The sequence below is a fragment of the Eptesicus fuscus genome, chromosome 4 (assembly GCF_027574615.1).
Source record: "Eptesicus fuscus isolate TK198812 chromosome 4, DD_ASM_mEF_20220401, whole genome shotgun sequence".
Lineage (NCBI taxonomy): Eukaryota > Metazoa > Chordata > Mammalia > Chiroptera > Vespertilionidae > Eptesicus > Eptesicus fuscus.
Genome location: NC_072476.1, coordinates 7,662,101 through 7,686,303, shown reverse-complemented (window position 1 = coordinate 7,686,303; position 24,203 = coordinate 7,662,101). Strand labels below are relative to the sequence as shown.

General features: G+C 54.9%; 1 protein-coding gene and 1 pseudogene across 3 annotated transcripts; one reads left to right on the top strand and one right to left on the bottom strand.

The window, feature by feature from the left end:
- The first annotated feature begins 2,728 nt into the window (after positions 1 to 2,728).
- Positions 2,729 to 3,242, top strand: LOC103296331 (ubiquitin-conjugating enzyme E2 L3-like; annotated as a pseudogene).
- A 14,699-nt stretch (positions 3,243 to 17,941) lies between these two features.
- On the bottom strand, positions 17,942 to 22,847 carry CD2BP2 (CD2 cytoplasmic tail binding protein 2). Of its 3 annotated transcripts, none has more exons than XM_054714493.1 (7): positions 22,769 to 22,847; positions 22,138 to 22,246; positions 20,619 to 20,754; positions 20,343 to 20,500; positions 19,800 to 20,235; positions 19,597 to 19,703; positions 17,942 to 19,518 (listed from the first exon to the last, which is right to left on the bottom strand). In XM_054714493.1, the coding sequence occupies exons 2-7, from the start codon at positions 22,213 to 22,215 to the stop codon at positions 19,408 to 19,410; spliced, it is 1,026 nt and encodes a 341-aa protein (XP_054570468.1). In that variant the 5' UTR covers positions 22,216 to 22,246; positions 22,769 to 22,847; the 3' UTR covers positions 17,942 to 19,407. The 3 variants fall into 3 exon arrangements, with proteins under 3 accessions (XP_054570468.1, XP_008151048.1, XP_054570469.1); XM_008152826.3 differs by having other exon boundaries at positions 22,138 to 22,241; positions 22,769 to 22,830; XM_054714494.1 differs by lacking the exon at positions 22,769 to 22,847 and adding an exon at positions 22,689 to 22,755.
- Positions 22,848 to 24,203: the final 1,356 nt, after the last annotated feature.

The window sequence follows — 24,203 nt, the reverse complement described above, 5'->3', positions numbered from 1 at the left end:
CATCGGGGGACATGCTAAGTTTGAGATGCCTATTAGACACTCAAGAGATTTTGAAATGTAAATTTGGGGGACATCGGCCTTTGGACGGTGTTTAAAGCCATGCATCCAGGGGGGTTCACCTCAAGAGTGAGTGCTGATTAAGACAAGAGGACCACACGGATGTGGGTGCTACTCCAATCACACAGCGAGCCCTGGTGGCTCGGGGACTTTACGTGACTTACCTAAGATCGCCCAGCTGGTGAGAGGCAGCGTCAGGAATCAAAGCCAGGCCCCAGGGTGCTCTCCTCGGAGCATGCCTTCGCCTTCCCCTTCTTCCTTCATAGGCCGGCATCTCCTAAACTCTAAGGGTTCCCACGAGACTTGCAACCAGGGGAGCCGTGGGCAGGGGCAGCTCCGCCCAGGCTACCCCCTGCCCCTGCCCCCAAGGCCTCCTTTTCTCTGACTCTCCACTGAGCGGGCGGCAGCTGCGTTGGCTCGCTTCTTTTTTGCAGCATTTCTGGAGCCAAAGCAGCCCCACCGAGTCCCTCTCCTGCTGCTCCTTCTGCCCTAAGCCCTTCCTTGCTGCAGTATGCCTGGCTTTAATGAACTACTCTCAAAATAAAATCCTATCTAATAATAGAGTAACATGTAAATTACCATCACTCCGCTATGCCCACGATTGGGCAGCGGGAGGCTGAGGGGCGGGACTCGGGGTGGCCTATCCAGCCTTTGAGAGGCACGGATCCGCTGCCACTGAGGGGGGCTACTCTGCTGTTGAGTGGCGCAGGGGGCGGGACTCTGCCCCCTGTGCCTCTCAATGGCCAGATCCGCAGCCGCTGAGGGGGCCTACCATGGACACCCAGCTGCGTCTCTCAACGGCAGGGTAGCCAGGTGTCCGCGGCAGCCCCCCTCCGCGGCCGCGGACCATCAAAAGTGGGGGAGCTGGGTGCCTGTCTGCTCCGGCACCAGGCCTTTCAGAAGCCTCTGCCGAGCCGGAGGCTTCTGAAAGGCCTGGTGCACCAGCGGACTTGCACCCAGCTCCACCGTGAAAAGCGAAAACATGTAGGGGACCCTGCACGTGCATGATTCAATCATGCACTGGGCCTCTAGTAAAAATATAAAATAAAGTAAAAACCAGGTCCTAGTCCAGATCCCGTACTCCTCCACAGTGGTCCAGGTGGCTTCTGTCAGTCTAATTGGACCCATGGCTACAATCTGGACTACTGAGAGGATTTAACTGCAGATCTGAAAACTGCAGTCATTACTGAAGGATCTGTTGGACAGCACTGCCCTGGAGCCACCTGAGTGGGATTCTGTTTCTTGCTGGAATTAACTGGCACATACCCACACCCATCAGAGCCAAGGCGCTTCCATCTGGTTTACATGTTTGGGAATCCAGTTTAAACTGTCATTGGCCCTCACCTATTCTAACGGGCATTCAAGACACCGTGTTTAGGAAGTGGCCTGGGAGCTGCCCCTGCAGGCTTTCTGTGGTCGGAGGAAAGGGATCCAGAGCCCCTGGGAGGATGGTGCGGATCTTGGCCAATGGGCAAATCAAGCAGGACAATGACCTCGCATGAGGACCCCTACCCTGCCGCGGAGTAGCATTCCTCAACAGAGCTTTCTCAATAGGGGCCATTGTGCCCCTGGGGGTCCTGGCCTTTTGAAGCTGGGAGGTGGGGGGGCCAGGCTGGGTGCTGCTTAGTTCCCCTTTAATGACCTCAACCGGCAACTGGTGAACATGGGCTTTCCCCAGTGGCATCTTGGCAACCACACCATGGAGCCGGTGACCCCTCCTGCTCCTCTTCCTGCTCGTGATGCTCAGTGTGCGTGGACTTCCGCTGGTCGGCTCATCTACCTGAGTCAGCAGCGATCGCTGATGTGTGTTTAGGGGGGGCAGGCAGAGGGGAGAGGGAGCTGCTAGGCCTTGGTGTGAGCAGGCGCATGGGGAGGGGACCCTAGCAGTGCCTTGAAGGTGTGCTCAGAGAACTTGGTTTCCACGTTGTGTTAACAGGATGCAGAGCGAGTCTCTAGTCCAGCATTCCCAAAGTATCAGGTGGCTACCCTCATTCTCTTGAGATGTTTTTAGGTAGTACGGGCCTGCATTAAGCACAAAGTAAATAGGGATTCCCTTTCCATTCTCAGCGTGGTGCCAGGATGTTCTCACGCCTCTGGGACACGTGCTGATCTCCTGCTTCTAGGGAGCAGGCCTTGGGCTTCGGGCAGGTGGACAAAGTTCCCAGACTTTCAAAGGTGTACTTTTATCAGCTTCCTTTTACTTATGACAGGTGGCACTGGTACTCTATCGTGGTGGTGCTTTCAATAAATAAATTTAAATTTTTAAATATATTTTATTGATTTTTTACAAAGAGGAAGGGAGAGGGATAAGAGTTAGAAACATCGATGAGAGCGAAACATCTGATCAGCTGCCTCCTGCACACCCTCTACTGGGGATGAGCCCGCAACCAAGTACATGCCCTGACCGTAATCGAACCTGGGACCCTTCAGTCCACAGGCCGACGCTGTATCCACTGAGCCAAACCGATCAGAGCTAAATTTAAATTTTTTAAAAAACACCTTGTTCACTGTGAATTGAAACAGGTAATGGTGCAGCCACTTTGGAGAAGTTTGCAGTTCCTCAAAATACTAAATGTTTTTAATCATATGGGCATAACCACATGACCCAACAATTCTACTCTTAGGTATATACTCAAAATAAATGAAAACTTATACACAGACCAGATCCAAGATGGCGGCCAGCAGGAGGCTGATGAAGGAGCTTGAAGAAACCTGAGAATTTGGAATGAAAACCTTCCGTAACATCCAGGTTGATGAAGCTAATTTGTTGTCTTGGCAAAGGCTTATTGTTCCTGACAACCTCCGTGCGATTAGGGGGGCTTCAGAATGGAAATCAACTTTCCAGCAGAATACCCATTCAACCACCGAAGACCACGTTTAAAACAAAGATCCATCAGCCCAACATCGATGAAAAGGGACAGGTCTGTCTGCCAGGAATTAGTGCTCAAAACTGGAAGCCAGCAACGAGACCCGACCAGGTAAGTAAGCCAGTCTCTCACAGCGCTGGGGAACTACCCCGAGCCTGAGCACCCGCTTCGGGCTGACCTCGCTGAAGAATACTCACTCCAAGGACCTTACAAACTTCTGTAGGAATGCTGGAGTTTACAAAGAAATATGGGGGAAAGCGACCCGTGGATCAAAACCTGCCGCTATGGATTCCAGCGAGTGTTGAGCAGAGACACTGAGCAGTGCACTCAGACACCCGCAAAGCAGGGCTCTGGGAAATCGACACCGGCCACCGCCTGGCGTTTGCTTGTGGCAGTTACTAGCTTTCTACAGTTTTCTTTCTTTTTTTCCTTTTTTAAAGATACTCTTTCTTTTTTTTTTTTTTTTTTTTTTTTTTTTTAATTTCTTTATTGATTAAGGTGTCACATATTTGTCCTCATCCCCCCATTCCCATCCCACCCCTCTCCCCACGCATGCCCCAATCCCCTGTTGAACTTAACCGTTGGATAGGCTTATATGCATGCATACAGGTCCTTTGGTTGAACTCTCCCCCTCCCCCCCACCCTCCCCCTCCCCTCCCCTCTCCTCCCTCTGAGGCCCGATAGTCCGATCGATGCCTCCTTGCTTCTGGTTCTGTTCTTGTTCCTCAGTCTATGTTGATCATCATTTCCCCTAGATGAGCGAGATCATATGTCACTAGATATATACTAATAAGAACTGAATGTGAGACGAGCAATAATAGTTATGCTGACAGGCAAATGAATCAATCTGTAGCGAGCTTCCCCCTGGACCAACAGTTCTTTTGAGACCCAATTTCAATGTCCAGTAGTTCCTTATGTGTACATGTCAGCACTGACCCCTCAGCTCTGGATGGTGGACAAATGGTGGTAATGGAGGTCCGACTCCCTCTGGTTTGGTCTCGGCCGAACCCAGGGGCACGGCGTCACCCAGACTAAGGGGCACGTGGCCTCACCCTTACCCAAGGGGCGCGTGGTCACACCCGGGCCTGGGACCCAGCCTCACCTGGATGGATCCAGGGGCGCACGGCCTCACCCGGACCCAGGATCTGGCTTCACCCGTACCCAGGGACGCTTGGCCTCTCCCAGACCCAGGGCCACTTGGGCTCACCCGGGCCTAGGTGCACGCGGCCTCACCCGGATCCAGGGACACATGGTCTCACCCGGACCCAGGGACGCTTGGCCTCTCCCAGACCCAGGGCCACTTGGGCTCACCCGGGCCTAGGTTCACGAGGCCTCACCCGGATCCAGGGACACATGGTCTCACCCGGACCGAGGGACGCTTGGCCTCTCCCAGACCCAGGGCCACTTGGGCTCACCCGGGCCTAGGTGCACGAGGCCTCATCCGGATCCAGGGACACATGGTCGCACCCGGACCCAGGGACGCTTGGCCTCTCCCAGACCCAGGGCCACTTGGGCTCACCCGGGCCTAGGTGCACGAGGCCTCACCCGGATCCAGGGACACATGGTCGCACCCGGACCCAGGGACGCTTGGCCTCTCCCAGACCCAGGGCCACTTGGGCTCACCCGGGCCTAGGTGCACGAGGCCTCATCCGGATCCAGGGACACATGGTCGCACCCGGACCCAGGGACGCTTGGCCTCTCCCAGACCCAGGGCCACTTGGGCTCACCCGGGCCTAGGTGCACGCGGCCTCACCCGGATCCAGGGACACATGGTCTCACCCGGACCCAGGGACGCTTGGCCTCTCCCAGACCCAGGGCCACTTGGGCTCACCCGGGCCTAGGTGCACGAGGCCTCACCCGGATCCAGGGACACATGGTCGCACCCGGACCCAGGGACGCTTGGCCTCTCCCAGACCCAGGGCCACTTGGGCTCACCCGGGCCTAGGTGCACGAGGCCTCATCCGGATCCAGGGACACATGGTCGCACCCGGACCCAGGGACGCTTGGCCTCTCCCAGACCCAGGGCCACTTGGGCTCACCCGGGCCTAGGTGCACGAGGCCTCATCCGGATCCAGGGACACATGGTCGCACCCGGACCCAGGGACGCTTGGCCTCTCCCAGACCCAGGGCCACTTGGGCTCACCCGGGCCTAGGTGCACGAGGCCTCACCCGGATCCAGGGACACATGGTCGCACCCGGACCCAGGGACGCTTGGCCTCTCCCAGACCCAGGGCCACTTGGGCTCACCCGGGCCTAGGTGCACGAGGCCTCACCCGGATCCAGGGACACATGGTCGCACCCGGACCCAGGGACGCTTGGCCTCTCCCAGACCCAGGGCCACTTGGGCTCACCCGGGCCTAGGTGCACGCGGCCTCACCCGGATCCAGGGACACATGGTCTCACCCGGACCGAGGGACGCTTGGCCTCTCCCAGACCCAGGGCCACTTGGGCTCACCCGGGCCTAGGTGCACGAGGCCTCACCCGGATCCAGGGACACATGGTCTTACCCGGACCGAGGGACGCTTGGCCTCTCCCAGACCCAGGGCCACTTGGGCTCACCCGGGCCTAGGTGCACGAGGCCTCATCCGGATCCAGGGACACATGGTCGCACCCGGACCCAGGGACGCTTGGCCTCTCCCAGACCCAGGGCCACTTGGGCTCACCCGGGCCTAGGTGCACGAGGCCTCACCCGGATCCAGGGACACATGGTCTCACCCGGACCCAGGGACGCTTGGCCTCTCCCAGACCCAGGGCCACTTGGGCTCACCCGGGCCTAGGTGCACGAGGCCTCACCCGGATCCAGGGACACATGGTCTCACCCGGACCGAGGGATGCTTGGCCTCTCCCAGACCCAGGGCCACTTGGGCTCACCCGGGCCTAGGTGCACGAGGCCTCATCCGGATCCAGGGACACATGGTCGCACCCGGACCCAGGGACGCTTGGCCTCTCCCAGACCCAGGGCCACTTGGGCTCACCCGGGCCTAGGTGCACACGGCCTCACCCAGATCCAGGGACACATGGTCTCACCCGGACCCAGGGACGCTTGGCCTCTCCCAGACCCAGGGCCACTTGGGCTCACCCGGGCCTAGGTGCACGAGGCCTCACCCGGATCCAGGGACACATGGTCGCACCCGGACCCAGGGACGCTTGGCCTCTCCCAGACCCAGGGCCACTTGGGCTCACCCGGGCCTAGGTGCACGAGGCCTCATCCGGATCCAGGGACACATGGTCGCACCCGGACCCAGGGACGCTTGGCCTCTCCCAGACCCAGGGCCACTTGGGCTCACCCGGGCCTAGGTGCACGCGGCCTCACCCGGATCCAGGGACACATGGTCTCACCCGGACCCAGGGATGCTTGGCCTCTCCCAGACCCAGGGCCACTTGGGCTCACCCGGGCCTAGGTGCACGAGGCCTCACCCGGATCCAGGGACACATGGTCTTACCCGGACCGAGGGACGCTTGGCCTCTCCCAGACCCAGGGCCACTTGGGCTCACCCGGGCCTAGGTGCACGAGGCCTCATCCGGATCCTGGGACACATGGTCTCACCCGGACCCAGGGACGCTTGGCCTCTCCCAGACCCAGGGCCACTTGGGCTCACCCGGGCCTAGGTGCATGCGGCCTCACCCGGATCCAGGGACACATGGTCGCACCCGGACCCAGGGACGCTTGGCCTCTCAGACCCCGGGGCACGTGACCTCACCCATGCCTAGGTGCACGAGGTCTCACCCGGATCCAGGGACACACGGTCTCACCCGGACCCAGGGACACCTGGCCTCCCCCAGACCCAGGGGCACGTGGCCTCACCCGGGCCTAGGCGCACGAGGCCTCACCCGGATCCAGGGACACACGGTCTCACCCGGACCCAGGGACACCTGGCCTCCCCCAGATCCAGGGGCACGCGGCCCCACGCGGACCTAGGTGCACGAGGCCCCACCCGGATCCAGGGACACATGGTCTCGCCCGGACCTAGGGGAGCGTGGCCTCTCTCAGACCCAGGGGCACGTGGCCTCACCTGGACCTAGGTGCACGAAGCCACCCGGACCCAGGGGCGCGTTACCTCTCTCAGACCCCTGGTCGCGTGGTCTCACCCGGATCCAGGGGCTCACGGCCTCACCTGTACTCGGGACCCAGCCTTACCCGGATCCAGGGGCCCACGGCCTCACCCGGACCCAGGGTTCAGATTCGCCCGGACCCAGGGGCACATGGCCTCACCCGAACCCGGAATCCAGCTTCACCTGGACCCAGGGGCGCGTGGCCTCACCCAAACCCAGGGGCGTGAGGCCTCACCTAGACCCAGAGGCGTGTGACCACATCTGAGCCCAGAGGCTCGCAGGTTCGCCTGGACTCGGGTCTCAGCGGGGTTTCGTCTTCTTGATCCCAATTCCTGTTGGTTAATTCCCTCTCAGCAATTCCTTCGGTCATTTTCTCAGAGCTCCAGGGCGGCTGCCGCAGAACTCGTTGGGCGGCGGGCTCGGCAAGGCTCCAGTGTGCCCGGTGCCCGGCGGTAGGCTGGTCCGGTGTCGCTGCGTCGGCCCTTGGGTCTGCTACGGTGGCCATTCGCTGAGCGTGCACACCTGGCCACTTCGGGGCATTGAGATTCTTGAAGGACTCGGAGGTCAGCAAGCACGGAGTCTCCCACCCCATGTCTCCCAGGGGCTCGTCTGTCCGTGCTCGGCAGCGAGTGGAGCCGTCCCCTCAGCCGGAGACCGCCGGGGGAACTGCACCGAGCACGTTCCTGGCCGCCATTGTGTCGCCTGAGCCATAGTTCTTAAAGTGTGGACTTTGGGTCACCGGCATCAGCATCATCCTGCGTACCCCTCTCTTTTATTCTAGTTGTAGAGCATCTGCTCAGCCAGCCCCCCGGTCTTTCTGGCTGGTGTCTGCTCTGCTCTCCCGTCGTAGTCTCAATATTGTTGTGGTAGGCAACGATCAGGCTGCCGCCCTATGTCTCCATCTTGGTCCTCCTTTGTACAGTTAAGTCTTGATTGTTGTTGGTGTCACTGGGAGGAATTGTCCTCCAGGCCAATTGGCCGTGAGGACCCTCTTTGTCCATATAGGAAGAGTTGCTGTGCAGGAGACATGTTTGTGGGCCGGGTCTTGATGCAGCAATGCCTTGGCGCTCACTGAGTCTGCCTCTAGAATGCCTCCCTTATGCAAGTGATTGAAATCTGGTGTCATCTCCCACCAACCACTAGATGCCCTCGTTTCTGGGTCTCCAATGCAGTGTGGGTCAGCCACTACCTGAGGCACTCAGCAGGAAAAAGCTTCTGCTCAGCTTGGCTGGGGCGGAGCTACAGGGTGGAGCCTACAACCTTGGCTTCCTGTCAGCCCCGCCCTATGAGGCTCCTGTGTCTGTGTCCCTCTGTATTCCTTGCAAACACCTCTGAGAGAAACGCGCCCTGGAGTTTCGCCCACTGCCAAACAGTCCAGTCCCTCCCCTAATGAATCTGGACTCCCAGATTCTCGCCTGGAACTGGGCTTCAGTGCAGTTGGAACTGGGTCTCAGCACAGTCTGGCGTCCCTGTCTCCTTCCCAGCAGGGCACCCAGTGGCGCAGGCAAAAGTTCGTCCTCTGCGCACCTTCCAGTGCGCGCGTCTGGAGCCGCCGCTTCTCTGTGCCTCCGCCACCACAGCCCAAATTCATTCCCCCAGCGTGCGCCTGGCTTCCCAGGGATTCGCCCGGAACTGGGGTTCAGTGCAGTCGGAACTGGGGTTCAGCACGGTCCTGAGCTTATGTCTCCTTCCCGCTAGGGCAGTTCAGTGGCGCAGGCAACAGTCCGTCCTTTGCGCCCCTTCCCGTGCGCGCCTCTGGAGCTCTGCCTTCCCCCGCTCCTCTGTGCCTGCGCCCCACAGCCCAGATTCATTCCCCCAGCCTGCGCCTGGCTTCCCAGGGTTTCGCCCGGAACTGGCGCTCAGTGCAGTCGGAGCCGGCGCTTAGCACACTCCAGATCCTTTATCTCCTTCCTGCCAGTGAACGCCGGCCAGGCCGTCAGCCGCCCCTTCCTCTCCGGCTCCATCCTCCCCGCAGGCGCGCGTGCTCGTGTCTCCGCCAGTTTCTCCATACCTCAGGCTTTTACGGCTCCCCCGATTGTCCCCGTGGCCTTCTCCTTCCCCCCAGCTGTGGGCATTTCAGTCCGCCAGCTCTCCTGTGGTTCTGGATGATGTCCGTTCTGACCTCTAGTTGTGCCTTTGAAATTGTTGTGCCCGGCTGCAGGTTAGGTGTTTCACCTATGCCGCCATCTTGGTTTCTCTCAAGATACTCTTTCTTTTTTAAAAAAATATATTTTATTGATTTCAGAGAGGAAGGGAAGGGATAGAGAGATAAAAGCATCAATGATGAGAATCATTGATCGTCTGACTCCTGCACGGCCCCCACTGGAGATCGAGCCCACAACCCAGGCATGTGCCCTTGACCAGAATTGAACTCGGGACTCTTTAGTCCACAGGCCAATGCTCTATACACTGAGCAAAACCGGCTAGGGCTAGACTTTAAGGTTTAAAATAAAAGGTTGTGGCTCTAACCAGTTTGGCTCAGTGGATAGAGTGTTAGCCTGTGGACTGAAGGGTCCCAGGTTCAATTCAGGTCAAGGGCATGTACCTTGGTTGCAGGCACATCTCCATTGGGGGGAGGGGGAGTGTGCAGGAGGCAGCTGATCGATGTTTCTCTCTCATCGATGTTTCTAACTCTCTATCCCTCTCCCTTCCTCTCTGTAAAAAATCAATAAAATGTATTTTTAAAAATAAAATAAAAAATGAAAGATTGTGGCTCCCTTTCTTCCCATGCCCTTTCAACTCCCACTTTCTTGCATTCAGTTTATTTTTCACTCTTTCACTTTCCCAGACCGAGACCCCATCTCCTCCACAAAGGAGAGGAGACAGCTCTGTTCGGTCTGGTGGCTTCTCTTCTCCCATGCTGCACTGCCCAGTGTGGGAGTTCGTTCAAGTTGTTCTGATTCCAATTTATAACATTTTAAAATAAATAATAATAATAATAATATAATAATATAACATTTTATAATAATATAAAATAATAATATAACATTTAAAAATTTTAAAAACAAGCAAACCACCACCAAAAACAAACAAACAAACAAACAAGCAAAAACTGTGAAAAGGGAGGCCCACCTCTTATGCAAAAATCTGGCCAATGTTACCACAATAACATTGCTTAAATGGCAACCCTGATGTCTGTGTGTGGCCCGCCTGCCTGGGGAGACCCTGCAATATCAGGTCTGTGGCCACCCAGGGGGGCCAGCCAGCCGGAGGACACTGCACTTGTTTGAGACACTTCCCATCAGACAGAGGCCCCTGAGGTCAAAGGTTTACGCCGTTCCCTGCAGCCATTTTAGAAGATGTGCTGGCCGTTACAGACAACACTAAACCCAGAACGTCCCTTGGAAATTCCACGCTCACCGGTCAGCAAGCTCCATCCGAATGTGCTCGCTCTCCACCTCCTCCGTGCAGCAGCCCCACCCCGGCCCTCCATCAGCACGGTGGGACCCTTTGCAGGGTTGGTATTGGCAGGACTCAGCTGGAGCCTGAACCAGTCCAGGGTCACCGATGCCCTGCTGGCCTCTTCCTTCGAAGCAGCCAGCCAAGCCAGCTCAGGAACAAGTGGCCTTTCTCCCCCTGGACACACAGCCTTTGCAGAGTCACGCTCCACTTGGAGCTCACTCAGTAACATCCTTTACCTGTGTTTTACATTGTTTTGACTGCCTTTTTTTGTAGAAATAAAAATTGACCTTAGAATTAAAAAAAACACCACAAGCTTATACATATGCAAAAGCTTGTTCACAAAGCATCTATCCTATATAATAAAGAGGTAATATGCAAATTGACCATCACTCCAACACACAAGATGGCCGCCCCCATGTGGTCAAAGATGGCCACCACAAGATGGCCAGCAGGGGAGGGCAGCTGTTGGGTGATCAGGCCAGCAGGCAAGGGCAGTTGGGAGGGACCAGGCCTGAAAGAGAGGGCAGTTGGGGGTGATCAGGCCTGCAGAAAGGATAGTTGGAGGGGACCAGGCCTGCAGGGGAGGGCAGTTGGGGGCGACCAGGTCAGCAGGGGAGGGCAGTTAGGGGTGACCAGGCCTGCAGGGGAGGGAAGTTGGGGGTAACCAGGCTGGCAGGGGAAGGCAGTTAGGGGCAATTAGGCCAGCAGGGGAGGGCCAGTTAGGGGTGACCGGGACAGCAGGGGAGGGAAGTTGGGGGTGACCAGGCCTGCAGGGGAGGACAGGCTGGCAGGGGCAACCAGGCCAGCAGTTAGGGGTGACCTGGCCCACAGGGGAGGGCAGTTAGGGGCAATCGGGCCGGCAGGGGAGCAATTAGGCATCGATCAGGCTGGCAGGAAAGTGGTTAGAGGGTGATCAGGCTGGCAGGCAGAAGTGGTTAGGGGCAATCAGACAGGCAGGCAGGCTAGCGGTTGGGAGCCAGCAGTCCTGGATTGTGAAAGGGATGTCCGACTGCCTGTTTAGGCCCGAACCACTGGGATCGGGCCTAAACGGGCAGTTGGACATCCCTCGAGGGATCCCAGATTGGAGAGGGTGCAGGCTGGGCTGAGGGACACCCCCCACACACACACTGCATGAATTTCATGCACTAGGCCTCTAGTATATATGTAAAAGCCTAAACGACTGTTATGGTTGAACAACCAGAACAACCGGACAACTGGTTGCTATGACGCACACTGACCATCAGGGGGCAGACGCTCAATGCAGGAGCTGCCCCTGGTGGTCAGTGCACACCCACAGAGGAAGCACCACTCAGCCAGAAGTCAGGCTCATGGCTGGCGAGTGCAGCTGTGGTGGTGGCGGAAGCCTCTCCCACCTCCATGGCAGTGCCAACAGCAGCAGCTTCGGCAGGCGCAGCAGGCCTGGATGAGGGCAGCGGAGCTGCACCCAGCCCGGCTCCTCCCGGCTGCCTGCCCTTTCGGCACTGCTACGTCCCTCGGGGATCAGTCCGAAACCCAGCAGTCCGACATCCCCCAAGGGGGTCCCAGATTGCGAGAGGGCACAGGCCAGGCTGAGGGACCCCACCTGTGCACGAATCCGTACACTGGACCACTCGTTATTTATAATTGCCCAAAAGCAGAAACAACCCACATGTCCATCAACTGATGAATGGAATATTATCAGCTTTAATAAGAAATGAGTAGTGACAGATGCTATAACATGGGTGAACCTTGAAAACATTTTGGCAAGTGAAAGTAGCCGGTCATACAGGACCACATATTGTATGTATGATTCTATTCATTTGAAATGTTCAAAAAAGGAAAATCCATAAAAACAGAAATAGATTGGTGATTGTCAGGGCCTGGGAAGTAGAAAAGAAATGGGATTCGGGATTTCTTTTTGAGGTGATACAGATGTCCTAAAATTAAGTGTGGTAATGCTGTAGAACTCTGTGAATTTAAAAATTCATTGAGCCCTGGCCAGTGTGGCTCAGTTGGTTGGTTGGTTGGGCATGGTCCCGTGCACCAAAAGGTTGCCAGCTCAATCCCCAGAAGGGAGTGTGCAGGAGGCAGCCAAACCAAGTTCATTCTTGCATCAATGTTTCTCTCTCCCTCTCCTTCCTCTCTCTAAAAATCAATAAAAAAAATCTCACTGAGCCCTGGGCAGTGTGGCTCCATTGTTTGGAGCATCATCCCGTACACCAAAAGGTGTGGGTTCCATTCCCAGTCAGGGCACGTGCCCAGGTTGCCAGTTCGATCTCTGGTTGCAGCATGTGCAAGAGGCAACCAATCAATGTTTTTCTCTCACATTGATGTTTCTCTCTCTCTCTCCCTCTCCCTTCTTCTCTCTCTAAAATCAAAAAAACGTATTTTTAAAAATAATGAAAATTTTAAAAAGTGGTATGTTATTAGAAATATGGAGGTAAATAGCAGTAGAAGCAGCTAAAAGGAGTCAGAACAGTTGTACAGGAGTCAGATTCGTGAGGGAGAGTGCAGGGCATTGCTATTTTTCATTTGCTTATACCATGGGATGCTATCTGAATTTTTAAAACTATGTGCACTATTATTTTGAAAGAAAAATAAAAAATAAACTTTAAAAAAGACTTTTGCTCCTGAAAACAATTACTTTAAGAAGTTTTTTAGGCCCGGCTAGTATTGCTCAGTGGTTGAGCATCTTTGAATCAGCAAGTCACAGTTTGATTTCCAGTCAGGCACATGCCCAGGTTTCGGGCTCAATCTCCAGTATGGAGCATGTAGGAGGCAGCCCATCAATGATTCTCTCTCATCATTGATGTTTCTATCTCTCTCTCCCTCTCCCTTCTTCTCTCTGAAATCAACAAAAAAAAAAAAAACATTTTAAAAAGAAGTTATTTAATATCAGCCCTCTGCGTTTGGAGGCCTGTGCACTCAGGCCATCCACTTTCACATAAATAATCTGGCAAGCGTCAGTCGTCTGCCCTGTTTTGACTGGGGGACAAAAACATTGTTCCATGAGCCTAGGACAGGGTGAAATAAATTCTCACAGGAGGAGGAAATGTGAGAGTGTTACCGTAGACGGTCAGTCAGAGCGTCAGGGAGTCTCCCCCACGGGCCAAAAGCTAGAAATATGAATGGACAGACCCCTCCCCAACACTCCAAAAGCTAGCAAGATAGAAAAAGAAGCCCTCCCTGTCCCTGTAAGAACAGCAGGCTTGAACAGGAAGAGGAGTGATCTTTGAGCAGGAAGGGGAGATTGGTTTCTGAGATGGGAGTCCACCATTCTCCCAGGTCCTATGGCTCCTGGATAAAACTCTTTCTTGCTCTGGCCGGTGTTTCTCAGTGGTTAGAGCATCAAACTGTGCACCAAAGCGTCTCTGGTTCAATTCCTGGTCAAGGGCAGGTACCTAGGTTGCAGGTTCACCCCGATCGAGCTGCGTGCAGGAGACAACCAACTGATGTGTCTCTCTCACATAAATGTTTCTCCTTCTCTCCCCCTCCCTTTCTTCCACTCTCTCTGAAAAGCAATAGAAAAAATATCCTTGGGTGAGGATTAACAACAACAAAACCTCTTTCCTTTTTCACCAGCACCTACCTCACAAGTTTGACTTCCATTGCAGGAGGCAGCCGAACCTCCATTTTTTGTTTGGTTTACAAGAGGGCTCTGTGGAGGAGTCCAGAGTGGGTGTCCCAGGAAGAGGGAACACCTTAAACAAAAGAGAGGCAGAAAGGGACAGGCTGGCTGGGCTGAGCCTGGGATAAGAAGGGGTATAAAGAAGACAAAGTTGGCCCCGGCTGGTTTGGCTCAGTGGATAGAGCGTTGACCTGTGGGCTGAAGGGTCCCAGGTTCGATTCCGGTCGGGGCACATGTCCGGGTTGCAGGCTCGATCTCCAGTCAGGGGCATGCAGGAGGCAGCGGATTAATGATTCTCTCTCATCATTGATGTTTCTATCCCTCTCATTCTCCCTTCCTCTCTGAAATGAATTAAAAAATATATATTAAAAAACAAACAGGAGACAAAGTTTGAAACTTGGGCTGGGCTCAGAGTTCATGACATCTGGAACAAGAGGAGCCTTGTTGAGCCCCCTTGTATCCCAACTAAATTCGTTGTGATTCCTTTGTACTCCAGTTTCGATTTCCTCCCTTGGGCCATTATCTGCTGAGACTGGAGAGCTCTCAATAGCCCTTCTAAACCCTTTCCCACAAACACTTACGGAACATCTGCTATGTACTGGGGTATGACACTCAGTGCTGGGGATGTATGGGTTCCCCATGGTTCCAGCTCTCAGAGAACAGACTGCAGTCCTCGAGAAGGACTACAACGGAAAGTACCAGGACCGATGGGACCACAGAACAGGAGGCCTGGCTCAAACCTCGGGGTCAAGAAAAGCTTCCTGGAGGAAGTGACAGAGAAACTCCTCCCGGCCTCGGCATCAGGAACAGCTGGGTTCTTGCTGGAGCAGAAGAGAAGACAAGCTGCTCAGTCTCAGGCCTCCACCCTGCCTGGGAGGGGAGGGTTCAGTGACTGTGCAATGAGGCATCAAGCCAGCCGGGTGGGTCTGGAAGGGGTGGCAGATGTGTCAAAGGCATTAAGACTTCCCCCAACGCCTCCGGCTTTGTGGCCTCTGATCCTTTGTTAATTTTAGCCCCTTTGGGGGCTCCTCCACAGTGCTTGTCTCCCCGGGACCCACCAGATGCCCAGGGCAGTGTGACACCCAGACGCTCAGCCAGGAGTACCCAGATTGCCTCCCCCCGCTCCGGCTACTCCCCTGGAGAATGGCCTGCCAAAGGCTAGCAGCTGCATTTCAGAGGGTCTGGTGTCCCAGATGCAGTGATGACATCAGCAGTTCTGACCTTGAACCCCTCTATGAACTTGTCCATGGCTCAGTGACGCTCCCAGAGGCTAGGATGTCCCCAATGACTCCTCTGTCCTGCCCTTTGAGAGGCTCTTAGGTCTAGACCTGTACACCGCCCACCCAGATCACTCCTCATCTTTTCTGGAGCAGCAAAGACAAACAGCCCCAGAGGCCTCCACTCTCTAGCCTGGCTCAGGCGGGGGTGTCCCCCTGGCACACAGAACCAGGAAAGAATTGGCTCCTTCCCTATTCCTTCATCACCACTGACCCGGTCTCAGGCTAACTGGGGGAGACAGACCAGGAGAAAATGCTCTGAGTGCGATGGCAGACATCTGTGCTTCTGGGCAGTGGAAGAAATAAAGAGCCACCTGGGAAGTGGGGAGGAGCTATGGAGCCTTTAGGAAAAGGAGGCCTAGAGCTCAGTCACAACAGATGCCTTAACTGGCCGCCCCCAGGTGGTCAGAAAGAGACAGGCAGCACCGGCCCAGCCTGGAGAAGTGAAAGGAGCTGCCCAGCTCTGGGAACCGGCTGGAGCCTGGAGTGGGGGTAGATCAGGGAGAAAGGAAACAAAGGCAGATGTGGAACTGGAGGGGCTCTCAGCCAGCTTCAAGCCTGGGAACTTCAGTCTGAGGGCAATGAGGAGCCACGAGAGGCTTCCAGTAAAAGACAAGGAACTTCACCTCCAGGATCTCCTTCCTTCCCCAAGCCCATAACCCAGATCTAATCATGAGAAAAATACCAGACAAGCCCAAATTTTAGGAATATTTTACAAAATACCTAACCAGTGCTTCCAAAACTTTCAAGGCCAGCAAAAACAAGTCTGAGAAGCTGTCACACCAGAGGAAGCTAAAGAGGTATGACAACTAAACACAATGTGGTATCCTAGAAGGGATTCTGAAACAGGTAAAGGACATTAGAGAAAACTTATAAAACCCATTTTAAGTGTGGATAGTTAATAGTAAAATATCATAGATCCATACAATAGAACATTATTCAACAACAAAAAGATAAAATACTGTTACATGTTAGAATCTTGAAAACATGCCAAGTGCAAGCAGCAGACACAAAAGACCACATATTGTACGACTCCATTTGTATGAAAGCCCAGAATATGCAAATCTACACAAGAAAATTAGTGGTTGCCAGAGACTGCAGGGCGAGGGGGGGAATGGGGAGTGATGGGAACTGCTAATGGGTGGGGTTGCTCTTAGGGTAGGCAAGAATGTTCCAAAATTAGATTGTAGTGATGATTGCACAACACTGTGAATATACTAAAAACCACAGAATTGTTCACTTTAAATGGGTGGATAGCTCAATAACTCGTAAAAATAGTAACGCTGTTTGTTTGTTAGCTGTAACAGATGTGCCACTGACAGATGTTAATAAGGGAAACAGTGAACTCTCTGTACTACTCTTGTAAAAGTTTTGTAAATATACAGAACTACTGTAAAATACAAAAAGCTTACTTAGCCGAAACCGGTTTGGCTCAGTGGATAGAGCGTCAGCCTGCGGACTCAAGGGTCCTGGGTTCGATTCCGGTCAAGGGCATGTACCTTGGTTGCGGGCACGTCCCCAGAGGGGGGTGTGCAGGAGGCGGCGGATCGATGTTTCTCTCTCATCGATCTTTCTGGCTCTCTGTCCCTCTCTGTGGAAAATCAATAAAATATATTAAAAAAAAAAAAAAAAAGCTTACTTAATAAAAAATTTACACAGCCCAGTGTGGCTCAGTGGTTGAGCGTCGACCTATGAACCAGGTCAGTTTGATTCCCAGTCCTGGTTGCAGGGTCAGCTCCCAGTAGGGGGTGTGGGGGAGGCAGCCGGATCAATGATTCTTTCATCATTGCTATCTCTCCCTTCCTCTCTAAAATCAATAAAAATATATTTTTTTAAAATTGACACATATACAAGTTTGTGTTTTTTTTTAAGCAAGTGAGTTAAGTGCTGATAGGAGCTTGAAAGAGACATGGCCACAGAAGACTTCGGGATATTCATGAGGCGGAGAGGCATTCAGCTGGATGGGGTGGGGCTGGTTTCCTATTGGGGCTATAACTAATGACCACAAACTCAATGGTTTAAAACAACACATTTTATTATCTTAGAGGTCTAGCGGTCAGAAATCCAAAAGTACTTTCACTGGGCTAAGTCCGTCAATAGAGCTGCATTTCTGTTTTCTTGCCTTTTCCAGCTACTAAGGCCCCTGCATTCCTGACACACGGCCCTTCCATCTTCAAAGCCAGCAGCAGTGCAACATCCTCACCTCCCTCACATGACCCTCCTGACTCCCTTTCACTTCATAGGACCCTTGATTACATTGGGCCCATCTCAATTATCCACGATAATCTCATCTCAAAGTCAAACATTTCTGCAAAGTCCCTTTTGCTACATAAGGTCACATATGCACAGGTCCTGAGATCGAGGATGTGGACATCTTTGGGGGCAATTATCCTGCCCACACAGGGTGTCATCAGGGAGGTGAACAACGGAGCAGGCAGTGAGGGGAAGGGAGGTCAGGTCTGAGTAGGTGGAGCCTAAGTGCCTGTGGGACAACCTGGGCAGCTGTCCGTCAGCTTCCTTCCGTCTAGTCACCAAACACTAAGCACCTCCCAGGAGTTAGGCATCGGGGATATAAAGGTGAACAGTTATTTCATTGGTCTTAAGAGACCCACTTTTCACTCCTGAACATTTCTGAAATCACGATGCACTTTTTAATCGATGACACCTTACAACTGTAATTAGGAGGGTTTCCTTTTTAATGACACGAAGTAAGCCATTTTACAACCAAAGGCATCTTGGAGTCAATGAAAACGAGGTCTGGTTTAGCACTAGAGTGGGTCTGATTATTACAGAAACTGGAGGCCTCACTAGAACATCAGGTATCCCCTCGTTCTGGCCTGGCCCCTCTACCCCCGAGGTGTCCCATGCCTCTGGTGCTCAGCTCTCCAGTAACTAACAAACTCCACCAGAGCCCTGGCCACACACATGATCAGCTAGGGCCTACTGCTAGGCTACCACAGAGGCCCAGGAACTGCCCTCCCCAGGTGTAACCTGCCTTGGGAGTCAGGCCGTTGTTCTCCACCTGGCCACACATTGGAAACACCCAGGAGCTTTTAAAAGACCCAGCCTCCAGGCCATTACCTAGAATCTAGGTCCTAGATCAACTCATTCAATTAATTCTCTGAGAAGTAATTTGACAGCTCCCCATGAGATCCCAATGGCCAGCCAAGGTGAAAAGTGGAGAAATCAGCCTAACTTGGTGCAAGTGAGGAGACCTAAGGCAGCACTAAAGGGCTTGGCGGGGGGAGGGGAGCAGTCAGGTCTCACTATAGAATTATACCTGTCTGAGACATGGTATAGTTCCACCCCACTCCCTCACCCAACTCTGAATTCCTGGAAGGGGACCAGCTCAGTTATCTTAGTCCCCTCAAGGCATTAGTCCTGTGCTAGGCACACTGTGGGAGCCCAGAAAATATAAGCTTCAGGGCCTCAAATGCCAGGCAGAAAAGACCTGGTACCAAGAAAGGTCTGGGAAAGGAGCCCTTTGGGTCTGTGCCAACCCTGATTCACTGTCACCTCCAGTGAGGCACAGCCCCCTCAGTGCTTGGTCAATGGGCAGTTGTCCCAGGTGACCTTCAAGGGTCCTTCAAGTGCCAACACTGAGTCTGCACTTCACCTAAGGAGCTTGAGACAGTGAATACCAGGCTTCCTGCTCACACCCAACAGATGTTCCAGCCCTTCACGGCCTGCAATCTCCACTTCTGGGGCTCTATCCTACACTGGCTGCAAGGACAGAGACTCTGAGGTCCTAAAAGCAATGACCTAAGAACAGCGAAACAGGAATCCCAATACTGGAGAATGACAGGGAGTGAAGGGATTTTCAGATGGTGGGCAGTCCAGGCGGGGAGGCCACAGGACACCTGGCAGCCCTGGCTCTGCCCCTAGGAGTGGTAAACAAAAACCAGAAACTCTCCAAGAGAAACGTCATGAGGAAATACTCAGGGACAGAGGCAAAGCCAAAGGGGCTGTGGAGGTCCCTGGCTTCTGGCCATCAGGCAGTCAAGGACCTAATACACAACTATAGGCTTTTATTGGGAAAGGAATTGACTGAAAACTGGCCCCCAATATTCTCACTGCCTGAGGCAACTGGGGCCTCCTCCAGAGTCCAGGAAAGAAAGAGCCACTAAACTGGCCCTCAGAAGGCTCAGGTGTAGAGGTCAAAGTCAATTCGTTTTGAGTTGTAGAACTGTCCACCAGGGGGGTCCAGCTTCCGGCAATACACACCATCAGGGAAGTAGCCTTCATTCACCCACGTCTGCAGGAAGAGAGGGCAGAACTGGAGGAGGACTGAGGGGAGGGTTGGGAGGGGAGAGAAGAGGCAGAGGGGGCTTACCTGCATCTGGCTGCTGGTGAAGGGCCCGTATAGCTCAGCATCACCTGTATTCTCCCACTTATACTCCCACATCACATCCAGCAGACCAGCTCCTGGTGACTCTGCTTCTAAAATAGCAAGCAAAGCCATTTGGGCTTCCAGTGTTCTGCCCCTGCCCGCAACACCGCCCCTCCTCCCCCCCGCCCTCTGCCCTTAAATCTCACCTCCTCTCTGGACAGGGGTTGGGGTCTCCAGCTCCCCTTCTGCTACTTCCTCAGCAAACATGTCCAGAGAAGGTTGGGGCATGGGGTCAGGGGGTCCCTGGGTCCGGCATCCCAACCCCTTCAACTGCATGGCCAAGCGTTCTCTTGTCTCCTGATAAACACCAAGGTTGCCTCGAGCCACCATCTGGTCGGCCAAACCGCACAGCCGGTCCAAGCGCTGGGGGGAGCTGGGCCGCCCGGGCCCCTTGCTACCCCCTTTGCCTCCTCCTCTGGCCCCCAGACGCCTCAGTGCCCCAGCCACTGTCTCTCTTGGCAGCAGGAGCTCCAGAAGGCCCTCCAGGAGGGCTTGGGCACTCATTGGTGTCTGGCCCAGGCTGTCCTCCTCCTCTGAGTCTGTCGGTGAGCGCTGACCAGGTGGCCGCTCCCTGATCTTCACCTGTAATGTGAAAATGGGGGTGGGGGGGGTTATTTCCTACAAACTGCCAGCAGGGCCCAAGCACTTGCTGCCTCCAGGCCCCAGCCATGCCAGCCCCTGAGCCACACCCAGTCAATGTTGTCCAGCCAGCTGTCTCGGATCTGAGCATCCTGGTTCAGGAAGTAGTTGCCATCAGCATCAAAATGACCTTCTTCCATCTCTTCCTGTAGGTTGAAGGGTGTGATCCGCACACCCCCCTCACTGGGGAGTGTGGCTGCTTCCTGACCTGCACCAAAGACACAGGTGTCCATGCTGGCATGCAAAAGGGACAGGAGCCTCCTGTGTCCACATTCCCAGAAGCCCATTTGTCCCCCCGGCAGAGTCAGTTCTTGGGTATAACTCACCTTCCACATCCTCTGAGGCCAGGATGTCATATTTGCTGGACCCCTCCTCCTCCTCATCCTCCTCATCGCTGTCCAAAGAGTGTTTGCCTTTGAAGCGGCTCCCAGGACCTCCTGCCCCAGCCACAGGGTCCACTAGCTGTGAGCAGGAGCCAGACAGTCCACAGATGCAGGTTACTGGTTATTGGAGGGAACCAAAGCTTGCCAACCTGAAACTGCCTTTTTGGAATATTAATTTTAAGCTATTAAGAAACAAGACTCAGAAAGAACCTTTGGCCCGCCCCGCTTTCCTACCCAATAGATTCAGACAAGAGAAACCTGTTATAGGAAGGAAATCTTAGGATGTTCACCTCAGTCTAATTTGAATTAAGAATGGTAAACAAGACAGCTTTTAGCTAGGGTCCCTGTGACTCATTGTTCCTTGAGTTGCCTAGCAAGAATTTGCCTGCCATGTGTATTCTGCTCTTCCTCAACTACCTGTAAATTGCCCAAGTCTCACTTCTAAAAACTAAGAGTTGCTGAAACCGGTTTGGCTCAGTGGATAGAGCGTCGGCCTGCAGACTGAAAGGTCCCAGGTTCGATGCCCAGTCAGGGCACATGCCCAGGTTGTGGGCTCAGTCCCCAGTGTGGGGCGTGCAGGAGGCAGCCGATCAATTCTCTCATATCATTGACTAGAGGCCTGGTGCACAAAATCCGTGCACGGGTAGGGTCCCTAGGCCTGGCTGGCGACCAGGGCTGATCAGCAGGGTGACTGGTGGGGCAATTGGGAGGCCCCTGCTGGCACCCACCTTGGCTGGCCTGGTACCACTTGCTCGCTGGCCCAGCCCCTTGCTGCCACCGCCAGTCACCTCCCTCTGCGGGGCGATAGGGGGGGTGGGGGAGGAGCTCCTGCAGGCACCCACCTTGGCTGGCCTGGTGCCGCCCACTTGCTGCCCCCGCCCCCTGCCACCACCACTGGGGGCAGCTCCTGTGTTGAGCATCTGCCCCCTGGTGTCAGTACGCATCATAGCAACCGGTTGTTCTGCCCATCATTCTGCTGGTCATTTGCATATTAGGCTTTTATTATATAGGATGTTTCTATCTCCCTCTACCTCTCCCTTCCTGCTCTGAAATCAATTTAAAAAATTGTTTTAAATAAAAACTAAGAACCCATTTTACTCCTTTGTCCAAAATGTCATATATACCTAATGTTGCCTCACTGTCTGGGATTTTCATGCCTATGTGAATTTCCCATGTGCATGTATTAAAATTTGAGTTTCCCCTGTTAATTTGATTATTGGCCCAGCTACAAGAACTTGAAGGTGGGAGGAAAAGTATTAATTTTTTTTTTCTTAGCACCCGCACTATTCCTCAAAATGCTCTAGGATCTGGACTCAACCTGAAAATCCTCCAAACCCATTTCTCTGAGAACATGAAAAAGCTTGCCCTTTCCTTCTCCCCCAAACGTTTCCCCGCTTCTGGCTTCCGGTTCCTTTTCCTCCCCCTCACTCCTCCCCAGGACATAGGAGTCTGGCCTCCTCACCTTCTTCTTGGGAACACTGATCTCATCCTCCTCATCCTCATTTCCCACGCCTTGGAAGGTCACTTTCCTCTTTGGCATGGCTGGACCGAGGGGTCTTCCCCAAACTGAGCTGAGGGGAAAGGTGCAGGTTAAGGGAACTGGGCGAGGAGGACACTCGCCGCGAGAGGGCCCTCCGCTCAACAAACGTTCCCCCGGTACCTACTAGACCCAGTTTGAGGGCAGGGAGCACAGAAGCAGGGGCCGAAAGGGGAGTTGGCAGCCAAGAGGCCCCCGGGACCTGGACCGGCATCCAAAAGATGTGCTGGAGCAGGGTCCGAGAGGTGAACACACGGCGGGGATCCCACCGGCACCCCAACCCTAGACGCAAGGAGACCGGCTTCCTCACGTGCCCACCCCATCCGACTCCCGCAGTCCTACCGCGGCGCGGGTCCGCGGGCTGACACCCGCTCCTCCACCCCAGCTCCCTCGGATCCCTGAGGCCCGAGAGGACCTAGCGCCCTGGTCTCCCCGCTCCTCCCTGCGCCGAACTCCCAACTCCGCCGCGGGCTGACCCCCAAGTGCCGCGGGCTACGTGCACACAGGGGAGAAGCGGCAGAGCCGCAGGGACTCCACAGTCCGCCGGCGCGCTCACCTAAGGGCCCGGGCAGGCTGGCAAAGGAAAGGGGAGCTGCTCGCGCCAGGGCTACATCCGGGGCACCGGCCTTCACCCGGAAGAGAACTGTGGAAAGCGCCCGGGGAGACCGGAAGTGGCTTCGCTCTAGTGTGCGGACCAACTGACGGAGCGAGCGAGAGTTCGTGTGGAGCGGGGAGGACACCCCCCCCTCTCAGAAGTGACGTAAGCTGTTTGGGGCAATACAACGGGAAGACGGGGCCTGTGGACTGCTAGACCCTCATCGAACGAGAGGGATGGCCCCCAGCAGGGTTCATCCCCTCCCACAGCAGTAGAGGCTCTGGGGAGAAGGGGGGCGCCCCGGGTCACGGTGGAGAGCAAATCCGAGTAGGGCCAATGGGTTCCTGCCCTAGTTACTCTTTCTAAGGTTGCGACACCTTTCCTCAGGGCTGGCCAAGGGCTCTGCGCCCCGCACCATCCCATTGGAAACCCTTCTTTCCCACTCTCGGCGTCCAGTCACCTGCCCTCTCCTAGTCCGAGGTACAGTCCTGCTCCTCTCCCTGGGGGTAAGCCCGGCTCTCCTGCTGGCCCGCCTTGAGGCCCACGGCCGCTGTGGGGCACTTTCCGGACTCGGCTCCCTTTAGGACCCAGGGGGAGTAATTTACCCACCCTACCCCCTGGGCTAATTCCAGGTTCTGAAGTGGAAAGGGCCCCACTACAGGAGAGGTGGCCGTGGCACCGGTTCCCAGCACCTAGGCCAGAGCCCCCTGTGCCGTGATCTCAGGTAGACCAGAGCCTCTCTCTCCAACCACAGCCGCAGAGTAAAGACCCCGTCTTAGCAAACGGCCCCAGCCCAGTGGCCCTTCCCAGGTTCTGTAACCTGGCCCAAGAGGCAGAGCTGGGGTGGGGAAGTGGGTCTCCGTGCTGCGGGGACAAGGCCTCTAGTTTTTGAGGACACTCAGAGTCTGAATCCCACTAAGCTAAGGCTGTGCCCAAAGAGCCTACCGGAGCCACAGGAGGGCAGCATGGGCGTCCCCAGGGTAACAAGATGAACCACCCCTCCTCCTGCCATGAAACTGCACCAAAGGTCTGTGCTCAGTTTCTCCCACAGGTACAGAATACAGGTTCCAGACGGGGAGGGCGTCATGCTAACGAAGGGGGACCAAAATACCAGCTACCAGCGTCTCTGGTTCATCTTCCGGGGAAACCTCCTCTTCTCCCAGGAGCACCAGGCAGACAGCATACCCCTGGGCTTCATCCTGTTGGAGAACTGCCAGGTGGAGCCATGCCTTGGGGCCACAGAACCCTATGCCTTTACCATCCTGACCCCTGGGGTAGAGGGCACAGAAGTTGGGCAGGCCAACAAGTTGGAAGCAGAAAACCAGGAGCTGGGAACCTGGCTGTGGGTTCAGGCTGGGGTGAGCTGGAGGCAACTGGCTGTGCTACTTCCCCCACC